We start from the raw sequence: 16,163 nt of genomic DNA, 5'->3' as shown, positions 1-16,163 counted from the left end.
ATACCAAAAACAATCCCTTCCACAGAATATTTAATATTCAGTACACAAACGAGGGCTGCAGTTACTGGTAAAGGGCCATGTTGAAGTCTAACAGAGCTTGTAGTGATTTTGTTAAATCATCACACCCATCGATCACCTAAACAACCAACACAAACCACACACACCTGCCCATTTTAAAAGAAAACCAATGACACTGACAGCTTCCCCTTGAATAATCAGCCATGAGCTAATGACAAAACTGAATGCTCAAAAGTCAGGTGCATAAATTCTACTACCATTGGGCCTAGTCCTGAGTCAGGTTGACTGAGTAAGTGGGTTTAACTACAAACACTGTGATCTCAGGAGTAGCTGATGCAGGTAATCAGTTACATCCATTGGCACAGGGATCAGGCTGATAAATCAGAGATCCAACCAATCACCGATGTGTGAAGGACATAGCTCTACACAAGAAAGTAAGATTCTTTATGGATAACAACTTCTTTATTACGTCTTTAAGAGTGTCTTGCTTGACAACGGTATAAGGATCAATACCGAAACATCACATCATATGTCATAAAGAAGTTGTTATCCACAAAGAATCTTACTTTCTTATTACTCATGAACTTCTTATAATGCCAAGCACACAAAATAACTCTACACAGTCAACTGAAGTGTAAACACTGATCTGTGCAATTGGGTACCTGTGACATGTGTCAACCAAGTCAGCGAGCCTGACCACCTGAGCCCGTTAGTTGCCTTTTGCGACAAGCATAGTTGCCTTTTGTGGCAAGCATGTGCTGCTAAAGGCCTATTCTACCCCACCTCTTCACGGGTCTCTTTTGGAAAGAGCATGATGAAGTAAGGTCAAGCTTTTGAAACTCTTCATCTGCACATCTTAAATACCTATTTCAGGAACATGAAACTATTCAATTTCATGCATTGTAAAAGCGAAAAACTATAAAAATGTACTGAAAATGCAATTTGTGAAGCATGGCCTTTGACCTTCTGTGCTGGAGTGAGTGAGTGAGTTATGTTTTACACTGCTTCTAGTAACATCACATAAATGGGTTTCATGCACTGTGCCCCTGTGGGGAATCGAACCCAGGTATTTGGTTTGATAAGCAAACCCCACCGATGGACTTCCACCATCATCCTGCTCTGGAGTCTCAGGCAACTGCCGTATCTGTGATGATATCATCTACACTTTGGCAGGACAGAGCAATATTTGAACTTATCAAAGGATTCAGCAAGCCAAGGCTGGTTTGAAACATTAGATTCTGATGTAACACAAGAGAGTACACTCTTAAATATATGTGAACCCCTGAGAATACCTATGTACTGGTTTTCACAAGACCATCATATGATGTTTCTTAAACATAGGTTAATACATGCCCAACACATTAACAATATCTTCTCAAGTAAGTATTCTTACTGATTGTACAGGTGAAACATAACAAACCGCCATCTGCCATCGGCTTGCCATGGTAAGCCTGTATATGACAGTGCTAAATGCCCTTCAGCTGTAAACTGACCGCATCCTCACTCCCTGTCATCTGTCACATGCTGTCCTTCCCCCCTTGTGTGCCAAATGTAATACACTGTGCTTCACACTCTGCCAGAAATACTGTGTTGCGTCATGCCTTCAGTGTTTGATGTAGTATCACTCCCTCAGTGTCTGACGAATGTCACAAGATGTGGTGCCATGCCCTCAGTGTCTGACGAATGTCACAAGATGTAGTGCCATGTCCTCGGTGCCTGTCCATATGTCACAAGATGTTGTGCCATGCCCTCAGTGTCTGACGAATGTCACAAGATGTAGTGCCATGTCCTCAGTGTCTGACCATATGTCACAAGATCTTGGGAAGCTCTGTTGGTGTCTGACAAATGTCACAAGATGTGCCATGCCCACATTGTCAGCTGATTGTCACAACATGTTGTGCTTCTCCTTGTACCTCTTCCTAGCAGCCTCATACATGGCTTTCTTTCTGTCTTCCAGGGACATCTGACGGTTGCCGGCATTTTTTCCAAAGTTGTCTGACTTGAATGTCAACTGTGAAGGCTAGAAGAAAGAGTGAAATATTATAGTCAAGGGTCAGAGTCATGCAATTTTTCTGTATTAGCTAGAAGCCAGAGGAGTTGTCTCAGCATCTATATGTCCTTCAAAACCCACGCAACACTATTCCTTGATGGAACTTGATGGTGGCCCACACACTTGCGTAGTGGATCTTATGAGCTACATTTTGATAGAACCCAATAAATCAGAAATTACGCCCAATTAACCAACAAGCATTCATATGGTAGCATTTTACGTTTCGTCTAATTAATGCATCGGAATAAAGATGCTTCTATGTAGTAATATACTATAATATCAAAATTGTGAAAGTTATTCTAATTCATAAATGACTGAACTTACGCAAACTGTCTTTTGAACTGGAGGTGATACTGAGTTCCCCACTTGAGGCAGTATGTCCTCTGGAGTGAACTCCACATTCCCCTCCAGGATGTTGGTGATGACAACATCAACATCTTCACACCTGTCTGAAACAAATATCACACCTGTTTGAAACACCCATCACACCTGTTTGAATCATATCACACCTGTTTGAAACACACACCATATCTGCTTGAAACACACATTACACCAGTTTGAAACACCCATCACACCTGTCTGAAACATATCAACTGTCTGAAACACCTGTCAAATTTGCATGAAACACCACACCTGTTTGAAACGCACATCACAACTGTCTGAAACATTACACCTGTATGAAATACACATCACACCTGTCTGAAACACACATCACACCTGTCTTGAAACATTACACCTGTCTGAAACACTCATCAAACCTGTCTGAAACATATCACCTGTCTCAGACACATATCACACCTGTCTGAAACAGACACACAAAACAAGCACATGCTAAGTGCTGATAAATAAACACAATCAGGTCAAATCTCTTATTGAAACCCATCATCCTTGTCTATAGTTCTGCTATCATTTACCTAGCTCAGCTACTATAGTAGCAATAGGGACGTGTGGTAGTACACTCTTCACTTGGTCTACCATGACCTTGACCTCTGGAGCAAGTGTGATTTGATTGGTGGAGACTGGTGGTGAGGGGGATCCTTGAGATCGTTGTTTAGCTGCCGGAGCTTGTGTGATTTCAGCAGCTGGAAAAAGTTGCATCTGTCATCAGAATACACTCATCATAAGTTCAAGAAATTTGATAAAATAATAAAGAAATAAGAAAAAAAACTTTAAACAGGTGACAAACTGTTGTTTGTTTGACTGGTTTGGCTGATACTGGTAGCAGCTACACTTGTGGTCAACAGCATGGTCAGCTATCTATCTTCTTGCATGTTACACAGGTTAGAAATGGTTGTTCAAAGTCAAATGTTACTAATAGCCCTGCCATCACTACTTACTATTACTAGGCACGGATGGAGCTGGCAAGGGGTAAGACTGCCTCTTGAGGTAGTCAGTAATGTCTGAGTGGGTGTATGTGGTAGCCAAGACACCCAGACTTCGACACATGTTCTGTCGCACTCTTTCAGAAAACTCTTCACTCAGCTCTGCTTCCTTCTTCTCTGTCACTGGCAAATATCTGTAATACATGTCGAGTGAGTGAGTGAGTGAGTGAGTGAATTTAGTTTTATGCAGCACTAAGCAATATTCCAGCTAAATGGCAGCGGTCTGTAAATAATCGAGTCTGGACCAGACAATCCAGTGACCAACAGCATGAGCATCAATCTGCGCAATTGGGAACCGATGACATGTGTCAACCACGTCTGCGAGGCTGACCACCCGATCCCGTTAGTCACCTCTTACGACACGCATAGTCGCCTTTTATGGCAGGCATGGGTTGCTGAAGGCCTTTTCTACCCCAAACCTTCACGGGTAGTGCCCTTTCAGTAGCTATATCCTCATGTGGGCACTAACATGTACCCTACAGTATGATTTGGTGTTCATCCTTGATCAGTATTTGTGATGTCAGGTTCACACATCCTAGTGTGTGTTTCTTAGTATGTTGACTACACTCTAATACTCCAGATATATAACTATGGTTGCCCTAGAGGGAAAATGATACAATTTCACAAAAATATACCTCTCAGCCTCTTAATACGTGGGAGATGATTATCTGATGGCCATCCATCATATCCGATTTATATTTCTATTAAAGCCACCACCACATTCAATGTGACCTAATGTGGACTTAGCTTTCATAGGCAACTACTGAAACAACTTGGCAGTGTTTGCAATAATGTAATTTTCTGAAACAATTGATATTTTATACTTATCCTGACTCATGCTTAATTGCTTATCTCCTCTTCCCTGGCAAAGGTAGTGGAATACCTGAAATCCCTTGAAGTTCCCTTCTAAAAGAAGCGGACGTCAAATACACTCACCCACCAGAAACCTCCCTTTTCCCTTTTCCCGCCAAAACGGTCACATGACCTGCCATGCTTGTCGGTCTCTCCTAATAAAAAATCGCCCAACACAAGAATTTTGGAATTCAGTGTGCCTGAGAGGGGCAGCTGGGAGGGCTTCGTCATGAGTCAGAATAAGTATAAAATATTTTATTCAGAAAATTACATATTTTCCATTATCCCGACTCATGCTTAATTGCTTACAGAATCCAACCGAAACGGTGGTGGGTCAGGCCACGCTGGATTCTGCTGACTGTCAAAATTATGCCCAATATTTCCCCCCTAACAGGAACTTGGAATGGTGATAATTCAGTCCTGTTCTTACTATATTCATGTGTTATTTCCAGGGGGATCACATCCAGTCGAACTTGTCATCTGATGAAGGCTTCGTTGACTGGTATGTGATGATATCTTAGATTAACTAGCATCCTGTTAGTATCTAATACAACTAGTTGTCAAGATGCTAAAATCAATATTAGTTATGACCCTTTTTCATGTACAAGTATCTTCATTACGAGTACAGGGTTCTAATCACTCATGCTAGACTGTTCGAGAGGTGCGCATGGACTCTCAACCATTATACCCCGCAGAGTGTCTTGGTCTTCACAAGTCACGTGATAAATGGGTGAGTAAACTCAGCACCATGTTTGATTTCCAGAAGCAAACCTCCATTATAGTTGATAGCGAGCAATTTCCATGCAGAGCTAGTGTAGAGGCCAAGGCTTTGAGTTCATGTGGGTTGGAGGCTCGCAGAGGTTCCAATCCTGCTGCATTATTGGCTCTCAATATAACAGCTCTGATCCACACTGAGATAGTGTTGCAGGAAACTTCCGTAGGTGTCTCTGAAGATATAGGGATAAATAGGCACTTGAAACGTTGTTTTACGAAAGGCAGACAAGAGACCTTATCGACATAGTAGATTCAGTTTTGCAGTAGTTGAGGTGAGGTGTTTGGACATAAACAGCTGATCCTTCTTCTGTGTTGACAGGATCATTCTCTCTTCCTCTTTGGCAGGGTTGCTGAACTTGGAGTCTTGTTGATTGCCTTAGATCAGGCTAGTCCAAAAAAGGTACGTCTCGTAATGGTGTCCACTTGAACAAGTCACTTGTCCTGTATCTTATAAGATCTGTTGCGGGCACTATTGATGATCTTGTATGCTTCGTCTGCATCTGGTGCTCTAATGAAGGGCTCCATATGGTGAAGAGGAAATTAATGAATGTTGAAAGGTGGCATATGTTGCTGCTGAAACTCACTGGAATCACAGATATTGGAGCTATCGGCAGAAATGTTAACGTTTCGATGTCCTCGTTGTTCATCCTATAAGTGTTGGCTTCATTGGAGTCCTTGGATGGCAGACCATTCATGATCCACGATGTAACTTTACAGTCCGAGAAGAGGGCTTCCTCAGTAGATGACGACTGGTAGTATCTGTCTCCACCCTTCTGTGAGTGAGACTCATTTGATGAATGCCGATGATCCTTCTTAAATGAGTCCAGGTCTGAAGGGGATGACGAGTGCTGATGTTGCCTTCGATGAACTGGGGAGACTGATGAAGATCTTCTGTGTTGACTGGTAGACCTGTGAGTGCACTCATCCGAGTGAGTGTCCTCACTCACACGAATGCCATGCACGAATGGGATGACAAAGAAGACGGTGACAATCTCCTTGATCAGATGCGTGCATACAATGCCTCTTCATCCTCTGGAGTGAGTGCAGATCTATTGGTGTGCTCACACGGAGCGGCAGTCGATGTAGTTGAAGATTGTAGTCTCCGCTCCTCTTCAACACGACGCTCCATCAAGCTCATCATGTGCGTGGTGAACTGTTGCATGAAGGGTAACTCAGTCAGTGATGGCTGACTTGCAGAGTTGTCCGAAGCGATGACCGAGGCTGCTGACGAAGTCAGTGTAGTTTGACAATCTTCGATCTAGATGAAGGCGAAAGTTGTCTTTGCCGGTTGACATTCTGCTTGTTGTGTAGAAACAGAGGCGGCTTGTCGTCGATATGTCGTTCCTGCAGTGGGACGACCTTGTTGCAGAAGGACTTCTTTGTCAAAGTATAGTATGTTGATTCTGCGATGACTTCGTTGAAGATGACTTTGTCTTCGATGACGATGACCTAGACTTCTTAGGCTGCGACAACCCCATCTCTGTTGAAGTTCTCTTCTGTGGTCTACTGGACAACTCGCTGGAACCAAAATAAAAGTCCCAGCAACATGCCTGACTGGTCACTAGAATGTTGAATGTCAGCAGTTAATGATAAACAGTTACCCGAGGCTCATCCGATTTAGACACAAAATTATCACAAATTTAACAAATTCTGATGCATATACATGCATACAACATAAATTTAGTTAAAGGACCATAATAAATCAAAAACTTATAGCCGTATTTGGGACCCCAGCTGCCTCCAGCCGACCTCGTTGGGCGATGAGGAGAGAGTGACAAGTATGGCAGGTCATGTGACCATTTAGGCAGGAAAAGGGAGGCTTCTGGTGGGTGAGTGTATTTTAGGTCTGCTTCTTTTAAGAAGGAACTTCAAGGGATTTCAGGTATTCCACTAGCTTTGCCTGGGAAGAGGAGACAAGCAATTAAGCATGAGTCAGGATAAGGGAAAATCTTTAATTTGCCAGTTGGTCATCAGGTCTTGTTACAACCTGCAGACTTTAAAATCTACGGGCCCTGAATGAAATCTGCAGGCTCATTTTGTTAAAGTCAAACACTGTAACACTGTTTCTACTACATAAGTTCGCTTGCGCAAACTTTTTCATTCCTATGCGCAGGAGAAAGCATTGAAATACCAGGATATGAAACTGTAAATCATGGGCAAACATTAATAAAGAATAAAAATATAGGTAAGATTCCATTTGAAAAAAAATGAGAGATAATATACTGAAGAACGTAAGGGCCTGCAGATATCTGAAACTGCTTGCCTGACACAAAACAACCAGCACTTGGCCTCTGGGTGAGCGATTATTTGGAATGCTGACTCACCGTAATTTAAATATTGTGTATGGAACAAAAAGGCACCAGAAAAGGTCACTCCACCAAGTACTTTTGACTGTGGACTGAAACATAACAAACACCTGGAAATGCAGACATCTTGGTGTTTCACTATCAACTATCACCATACCTTATAGTTTGTTTAAAGTGAAAACATACCGATGAATTTCACTTTAAGTGAAAACATACCGATGAATTTCACTTTAAGCAAAAAGGTAAACAAAGGATCATAGATTCAAATCTCTATTACTGGTCTGTATTAAAAGTGGGAAAACACGGTAGTTGGAACAGTGAAACAAACTCATGTGCGGTACGTAACGAATGTGACTTACTTGTTCTCTCTGTTTCATTTAATGTGCATACCCCATTGTAATAAAAACCAATAATAGTAATTTGTTACTATGATCATTTATTAAACAGCTTTTATATTAAGATGAATAAAATTCTGAGTTGGCAAGTAAAACTTATGTGGATTTGCAATCTTAATTTTACTTTATTCAATTTACTTTTTAGTTTACAGTGAAATTCATAGGTATGTTTTCAATGTAACATACAATGACTGATGATGTACAATCTGTGTGACTTTCAGGCCATTTGAAGGTAAAAGTCAAAATGAGTCACATTCTGATTTGAATGTACAGACAGAAGATGTAAGGCAGGCACATTAGCACACAAATACCTTACATGAGACCTTACCTTATATTTTTGCAATATGAAACAGCTATATAAATGTCCAACATGAAAATATTTGAGAAAAATGCAGCAAAAAATGACATCAGATACTTACGACATTTATTTTGAAAATTTCTATTCTGCTTGCTTGAATTGTTATCTGAAACAATGAAGACTTTCATCACGAGGTGACCCAACTACTCTCGGCCCCCACATGAGGAATAATACCCTGGCTACATTACAACACCATTGTTATGACAGATCACAAAACAAACCAGGGCCCAGATTATTATACAACCTGAGCTTGTTATACTAGTTGGCCAAGCTGACTTCTCAAAGTAAGGTTAAGTTAACAAATGAAAGACAAGGACAAAATATGCATATATATGTATATACTCACAGGCTGTATTAAGTGACCTAATTCAAATGGCAGATACCTGGAAGATAATAATTGACATAGAAATACTGAGACAGACAGTAAAATCATTTATATGTAATTCTAGCATAGAACTGACTTTTGACCTGTGAAGGACCCAGGGTAGAATAGGCCTTCAGCAACCCATGCTTGCCATAAAAGGCGACCATGCTTGTCGTAAGAGGTGACTAACAGGATCGGGTGGTCAGGCTCTGTCTTGGTTGACACATTTCATCGGTTCCCAATTGCGCAGATCGATGCTCATGTTGTTCATCGCTGGACTGTCTGGTCCAGAGTCGATTATTTACAGACTGCCGCCATATAGCTGGAATATTTCTGAGTGCAGCGTAAAACTAAACTCACTCACTCACTAGAACTGACTTTCACACTTTGTGCATTTTTAAGAATGGATCTTCACAGGGCAATAGCCAACTTGCATAAACTGGTTCACACTATAATGCCCAAACACAAGGCAGAATTAATTCTTATTTTATGAAGGCGAAGTTTCATGTGATAGAAGCTTCTAAAGTGTGTGTTTACAAGTCATTATAGCTCAACTGGCAGACCATACAGATGTGTTCAAATGTGTTAAACCGAATGAGTGAGAAAATGGGGGAGTTGGTGAATGCAATATTCAGCAACACTCAGCAATATTTCAGCTATAAGAAAGCAGTCTGCAAATAATTGAGTCTGGACCAGACAATCCTGTGATCAACAGCATGAGCATCAATATGTGCAATTGGGATACGATGACATGTGCCAACCAAGTCAGCGAGCCTAACCACGCCACACAGTCGCCTCTTATGACAAGCATAGTTTCCTGCAGATCAATTCTAACCCGGATCTTTACAGGTGTGCTGAATAGATGCTGAAGAAAAGACTATAGAGCATTGCTGACAGTCTAAGCAATGACTGTGTTCATAGTTTGGATGTGTATATGTCTTTGTTTTGATCACAACATTTTCACTTTTCCCAGTGAATGCAATAAGCTAAATTTAATGTATTAAAGTGCCTTGAGGACAGAATTTATTTGTCTGTATTTATTCATTTATTCAGGCTTGGGAATTTTCTGAAAAATGTGTAGATGTGTAGTCATCACTTCAAGACCACAGTCTCCTGACAAACACATAAATATGAAAACGGTGCATTCAACAGCATTGGATGTAATTTCTGATAATAGACTTTAGGAAATTTGACCACTAATTCCTGAGAAAAGGCACAGATTGGTGTCTCCAGGTAGAATAGACAACCTCATCAACATAGCATACATCTCCAGGTGTCTTGAGTATGAAACTTACCAAAATTTTAAAAGACCTATCTTTCCACTTGTTGTGGTCTTTTCAGGAAAAAATAATAAGGGTAATGATGTACCTGGAACAAGAAAAGATTCACAATGATGGGAAATGATGTTCTTGTACCTATTATCAGTCACACACATTCACTATAATTGGATATCATATCAGTGTTTATGTTAGTGGATAGACAGCTAAAGTATGATTGTCTGTGTCATGACCGAGTTAATATCTTTTAATGAAAAAAAATGGTGTATCTTTAATGGGATAATATCAACTTTTGTCCATACTAAATTATCACAGGTTGACTGTATTTCTTACCATTGTATATTGATTTTACATATTTGACAACTTCTTCTTTATTTTTATCAGGGCTGATTTCTTGACATCCTGTCACCCACTGCAGTAGTGATGAAACATGCCAGTCCAACAGCTGGAACAAGAAACAGGAACTGAATGATGATACATATTAGAAAATGTATTTCAAACAAGAATATTTGTTTCCACACAAATTTAAATCATTGTCCATTGTGGAGGAAAAGCCAGAGCTGATACAGGGTGCATAAATATATTGCAGTGGTTCAGCCCATGTGATTAAACAAAGGGACATAATCCAGGTGCAAATAAGATTACAGGTTCCACTACACTATATCAGTATCACATGCTGCTCGAGCGAGGACTGTATGGAAACAACTCAAACGGACAGAGGCCTGTGACAGCTGTGATTGGATGAAATAGTGTAAGATGTGTATGTGTTTTAAAAGCACACCCACCCTGTTATTAAAACTGACCACAATTTTAAGTATTTAGTGCTGTCATTTTTATCACCATGGGTTATGCTTATGTGTGTACATATATTTTGAAGTAGGTGACATTTGGTGCGGAGCTGGGGGTTGATGTGTTCCGCTTCCTGTGCTTGGCAAATGTGCCGGACAAGTTGGCCACAACTTGTGTTTTATTGTAGCTTAGAGGCCAGACTGTGCACATGTGTACATGGAATGGCTGTTGACAGCCTGGATATTTTTAAAAAAAATATAAGGTTACTATAGAAGTCTATGGGAAAACATTTGGTGTTGTGTAACCTCAAACCCATCTGCAGGGCTCATGGCATGAAAGGGACATAATTCTGTCTTCCAAAGGTTCACATGATAAACTTATCTCCCTTATGTTCTACAGCAAAATAAGTTTGTTGTGACAATCTGAAAACAGCAGAGAATGGCAAGTTGGTTGGTTGATAGATTGGCAATCTTCTATTGCAATACTCCAAGGACATCATGACAGGACACCAGAAATGAACTTGACACATTGTAACCATGTGGGGAAACCACCATCAATGTGACGAGTAGACATTTTAATCACCAGGCAACACAGACATTTATGACAGGGAGGGGTGGGGCTGAGGGTTTGGATCATATTTTGCTCCCAACTCTTCCCTAGTCTACTCAACACAGAAATAAGTATGTGACACCGGTCACAAGGGGGACATTGGCTGATGTACCCCCTGTTTGTTTATGTTCCCTGAGCCCGAAGGAAACATGAATAAACACAAAGTACACCCATCCGTGGGCCCTGAGGAACCAGTGAGCAATGTATTTATCTTACTGAACACCTTAATGTTATTATACAACTGTTTGAAGCATGAGTATTGGATATTATAACAGGACTTAGGCAACATCTAAATCACTATCAACACAAACCACAAAAGCAATTCCATAACTCAGCATTTCCGGTAGGTAATATAGAAAATGTTATTCGCTTGTAAGTGGGGAACATTAACTGGCTCAGACAATCAGAAAATGACATTTATGTGTGAGGTTAGATACAGGTATGAGGACTGTACTTACACAGACATGAGGTACGACTAAGCTTGTGACCAAGTGATCAAGTGGTGAAATGTGGTCACAGACTAAAATTCTTGCACGTTTGTCACAGTTTTCATCTCCGTCTGTTGATATTATAATGCCAGCAACACCAAACATGAACCTCAGGATCACGCTGAAACACACACAAAAAACCCTGCGGTTTACTTGACCTGTGTTTCACTTTCACGATTACTGATAAAGGATCCAGTTATCTGCTCTAACAGCAATGGAATTTGGGTATCCCTAATGGGACCATGACAGCGATCATTAATTAGCCTCTCATTGTATAGGTTTCTCTGCACTTGATTTATAATACATTAGAGACTGAGTTTGAGTTTTATGCCCCTTTAGCAATATTACAGCTGGAGACACCACAAGTGGGCTTCACACATTGTACCTATGTGGGGAATAGAGCCTGTGTCGTTGGCATGAAGAGTGAATGCTTCACCACTTGGCTACCCCACCGCCCTTATGATAAATTAAACTGATTCAGCCCAAGATAGTCACTGCCCCTCCAAACAGAAAGACCATCATGAAGAAGCCGGGCCCTGTTCAACCCAGAAGTCTCCGTGCTACAACATGACTGGTAAGTGTTGCAGCAACACCCTCATGCAAGGCTACCCAACTATCCTACATAACACATAATAACAACCAAATGGTCTTATGTTCATTATAGACGCAATGTATGTGTATTGCCCATCTATCTCTGTGCCATAGGTATGGCGCCCTGTATTCCATGAAGCACTTGATATTGATTTATCAAATCATAAGTCACCATGTTTTACTCAGCAATTTCCAAAAGCATTAAATAAAATCTTTCCAGTTCATACCACTATCACTAGTGTCATAATTCCAAGGCAGTTCCGATCATATTTCACAGAAAATATATCTGAAAGCATCATGATAAAATTGTTACACTTACTGTTGTCACTTGGAGGGTGTATGAGCTAACTGTTTGTGTATACATCTTGACCAAAGATGACAGAAATGAAAAATAAAACACAGTTAACATTTGACATGTTTCTGCTTACCTTCTAATGAACCATGTTTTGGGGATGAGGAAGGAGATAAGGAGGGCATGCAGTGAGATGAAGAAGCGCAAGACAGCCAGCACCAGCCCTATTGGGAAATATATTATGACTGGCACCATGGATATCCCATCTGGTAACCTGCAAACAAGAAGAAACATGTTCAGTTATAATGTTTACACATCTGTTGGGATTAACAGTTAGATGTTTGGTGAGATGGTTTAAATATGCTTTAAGCTATTCACTAATTCTGGTTTTAAAGTGATATAGCTCATAAGGCTCACCTAGTTTGGACTCCACTGGTGCTGGGAAGGCACAATCAGACAGAACTTGCATTATATAGTAACAGCAAAAGAAACCCATGTTTCGAAAAAATGAAATCACATAAAAGTATGTGTTCATTTTCATGTCTTCTATTTCAAAATTACAAAAAAAACAGAGTTGCATTTCTTTTGCTGTTCAGTGTATGTGAGCTTGGTGAGGTTAAGGAATAAAGCTCAAATTATTATTTCGGAGATAAAATTTCACCACAAAACAATGATTATTGCTCACTGAATTCATCCTAAAAAGTGAGGAGGCCAGATGCCCATCACATGCCATCATGTAAAAATATCCATGGTATTCCTTATTTGATTGTAACAAAATATCCCAGCAGTGTAGTTTTTTTCCTGATACCTGGATGGTATAGTGATTGATCCAATTTGATCTTATTTCTGTGTTTTTACCTATATATTTAATCATGTCATGTGAAAATATGATGTCTACATACACGTAGTAAGCCATTTGTTTCATATAAGTCTGAAAGATTGCAAAGCTTTATATTTAGATAGTTTTGAGGGTTGGTCCAGCTGTCATAGCAAACATCATACGTAAATTTTGGTAGCTATGACCCTGGTTTATTTTCTATGATAATAAAAAACATACAGTTGATTTATCGGAATTCGTAAAACTAATAATGACTTTGCCATTTGTAGAGAAATCTGAAAATTTTCTTGTGTAGAAATAACTGATTATACACATTTACCCAAATACACAGCAAATACCTATGTGCATTTCTTTTGTAAGAACGAAGTTCCGTTGGTATCCTCAAAACAGTTTTGGCCCATACATGGTTTCAGGCTGCATGTGACACAGAGATTACATCTTCCTTGCTGTAACTCGTGTTTGATGGTATGAATCTACACGTGTTATCTGTCATCATTCACTTGATGGTCAGTTAATGAATTTATAACAGGTAGAAATAGTGGTAACACCACTTAAATTACTCGACATAGGTTCCCATTTGGCATTTCTCCTGTCTGGAGTAAATACTCAACATTACAAGTTAGGGTCCGTAGTGGCAAATGTATTGCATGTTATGTAATATGTGCAAGTAAGTGATGCAAGAGGGTTTATCAGCTAAGTTACAAAAACAAACATCGTTCAAAGGATTAACCGATAACACACTGATTGATTAATTACTTTCATCTTCTGTCAAAAAGGCAGTGTTTGTGAGTGTAGATTTATGTAATCAATACTGAATACACCCTGTCGTAAAGTATGAGTGTAAAAACAACATCCTTCCTACAAAGAATTAACCGCCACTGCCTTGATTGATTGATTGTTGCTCATTATTGGCTAACTAATGGTGGACATCATACAGTTAGTTGCCAGGTGTGCTGTCCTGGGTGACCAGTGAGATTATGTATACACACCAGTGTGAAAAATGTTCAAACGATGTGTCACTTTTTTGCATATTAGACTGTTAAAAGACACAAGACATAGAGCAGGATTATTTAGCAGCTGCAAATGAATGGAATATCGTTCTTTTGTGTGGATACTGATGGGTACATTCCTGAACGAGGTAATAGCCTGACATTGTTGCTATAACTTTCGTCTGTCTTAAATTTAATATTTGCATTTTGTTTTAATTTATTTCTTGTAGCATTCAGCAGAATCTGTATTACAGAATACATGCACTAGGTCGCAAATAGGGTGTGTGTGAAATATGATTCACGTTGGCAATCTATACAAAGTTTAGATATTAAAATCATGTTAGAAATACACTGTACATATAAGCAGACCGTGTGGGGTTTTTTTTATTAACTTTCAAAATGCATACAAATGTGACAAGGAACTAATTAGTTTTATAAGGCAAAATACAAAGATGTACATTGACTTTGTTACTTTTCAGTCCTAATGTGATTTTTTTTATACCACTCGCAGATGAGTAAATTTCAAGGTGTTCGATTTGTTTTCAAAATAACGAAGTAAAAGACTTCATCTTTGATGATCAGTCTACACATAAACTATCAATTGCACATACGGGAGGCGCAGCAGAGATCACAAACCAGTCACGAATTCTGGGATATCATCCGGGTACTCGCAGGAGAAAAACAATAACAAAAGAAACCACCAGTCCACGGAAATTGCTCGAGAATAGGCATCAACGCCCCTTTAATGACAAGTCACAATGCTGCCATGACTGTCTTTCTTGAGGAAGGAAAATAATGATCATGACATCTTAAATAGACATGTATTGGTATAAGGAATATGGGACAAAGAGGGACATGCACCTCAGGATATGCTTCTAGTGGTGTACAAACAATCCTATATCATAATTTTTGACAAGAATTTATGTTATATGTTTGTATTGGAACTAAAGACTGAAATAAGCAAGCATCAATTTGCGTCTCTGCTCCTTCATTGCTCCGACATGAACTGTTTATTGAGCAGTGTATCTTAACATTTCAAGTAAAGAGCTCAACATATTAACTTGTGCGCTCAAGAAAAGTTTTATTGCATAAGGTCCCTTTCGCCCTTCTGTATTGAAAACCTCTGTCAACGGAATATAACTCCAGGAAATATTCTTTAGTATCACTTCACTGATGCCAATATTGGCTCCTCACTGACCTAGTCATGTTGAACCTCTTGGTTTGTTCTGAATGTGAAATAGACAGGATGAGTGATCTCCAAGAATCCAATCCGAAGATCTAAACGTTGGCTAACATATTCTATGGCAGCTCTCTGGTTTGAATAAATTACTTATTCCTAAATCAACGCCGGGTGTTGATGGTAAGTGACATTATTGTGCTGTTTTCTGCCATCGTCACCCCTCTCCCATAGTGACCCTAAACAGTAACAAATCTTTAAATCTAACAGCACATTATTCGTTATCATTAAACGATAGTTGTTCCCGAACCCTTCACTTCATAACCTACTCTGGTAAAAAATAGTATTGTCAATTTCCTGTTGCGTTCGCCTTTAGGCTTCACCTTTTCTGCCTTAGCGACAGCGACGGACTGAACCTTGACTCAGTAGATTGTCCAAATGATCTCACCTGTTGAATTCCAACAAGCTGCGAATTTCCATTTTACCGAGCTATAATGAAACAAAGGATTTCAATTTCAATGTTTCTTATAAATTTCTTTTCACGAATTAATTTCTAACGGGTTGTAAATAGGTTCTTTTTCATGCAACCCAAAACACCATGGGCGCCGCCATGA

At 39.7% G+C, this 16,163-nt stretch overlaps 1 protein-coding gene across 1 annotated transcript; it reads right to left on the bottom strand.

Moving 5' to 3' along the window:
- Nucleotides 1-560: 560 nt before the first annotated feature.
- On the bottom strand, nucleotides 561-16,158 carry LOC137265361 (lipid droplet-regulating VLDL assembly factor AUP1-like). Its single transcript, XM_067800751.1, has 12 exons — nucleotides 15,998-16,158; nucleotides 12,682-12,819; nucleotides 11,633-11,783; nucleotides 10,110-10,221; nucleotides 9,795-9,867; nucleotides 8,482-8,518; nucleotides 8,197-8,241; nucleotides 7,401-7,474; nucleotides 3,406-3,584; nucleotides 2,983-3,150; nucleotides 2,393-2,517; nucleotides 561-2,038 (listed from the first exon to the last, which is right to left on the bottom strand). The coding sequence occupies exons 1-12, from the start codon at nucleotides 16,027-16,029 to the stop codon at nucleotides 1,904-1,906; spliced, it is 1,269 nt and encodes a 422-aa protein (XP_067656852.1). The 5' UTR covers nucleotides 16,030-16,158; the 3' UTR covers nucleotides 561-1,903.
- Nucleotides 16,159-16,163: the final 5 nt, after the last annotated feature.

The sequence above is a fragment of the Haliotis asinina genome, chromosome 15 (assembly GCF_037392515.1).
Source record: "Haliotis asinina isolate JCU_RB_2024 chromosome 15, JCU_Hal_asi_v2, whole genome shotgun sequence".
In the NCBI taxonomy this organism is placed as follows: Eukaryota; Metazoa; Mollusca; class Gastropoda; order Lepetellida; family Haliotidae; genus Haliotis; species Haliotis asinina.
Note: the sequence above shows the minus strand (reverse complement) of the source record. Positions and strands in the feature narration are given on the sequence as shown.

Excerpts from the sequence above, each read along its gene's own strand:
- LOC137265361 (XM_067800751.1), bottom strand. The coding sequence starts at position 16,029 with ATGGAAATTCGCAGCTTGTTGGAATTCAACAG. Across the intron at positions 3,585-7,400 it reads TACACAATATTTAAATTACG|ATATTTGCCAGTGACAGAGA; the intron begins GTGAGTCAGCAT and ends CATGTATTACAG. Across the intron at positions 2,518-2,982 it reads TACTATAGTAGCTGAGCTAG|ACAGGTGTGAAGATGTTGAT; the intron begins GTAAATGATAGC and ends TATTTGTTTCAG.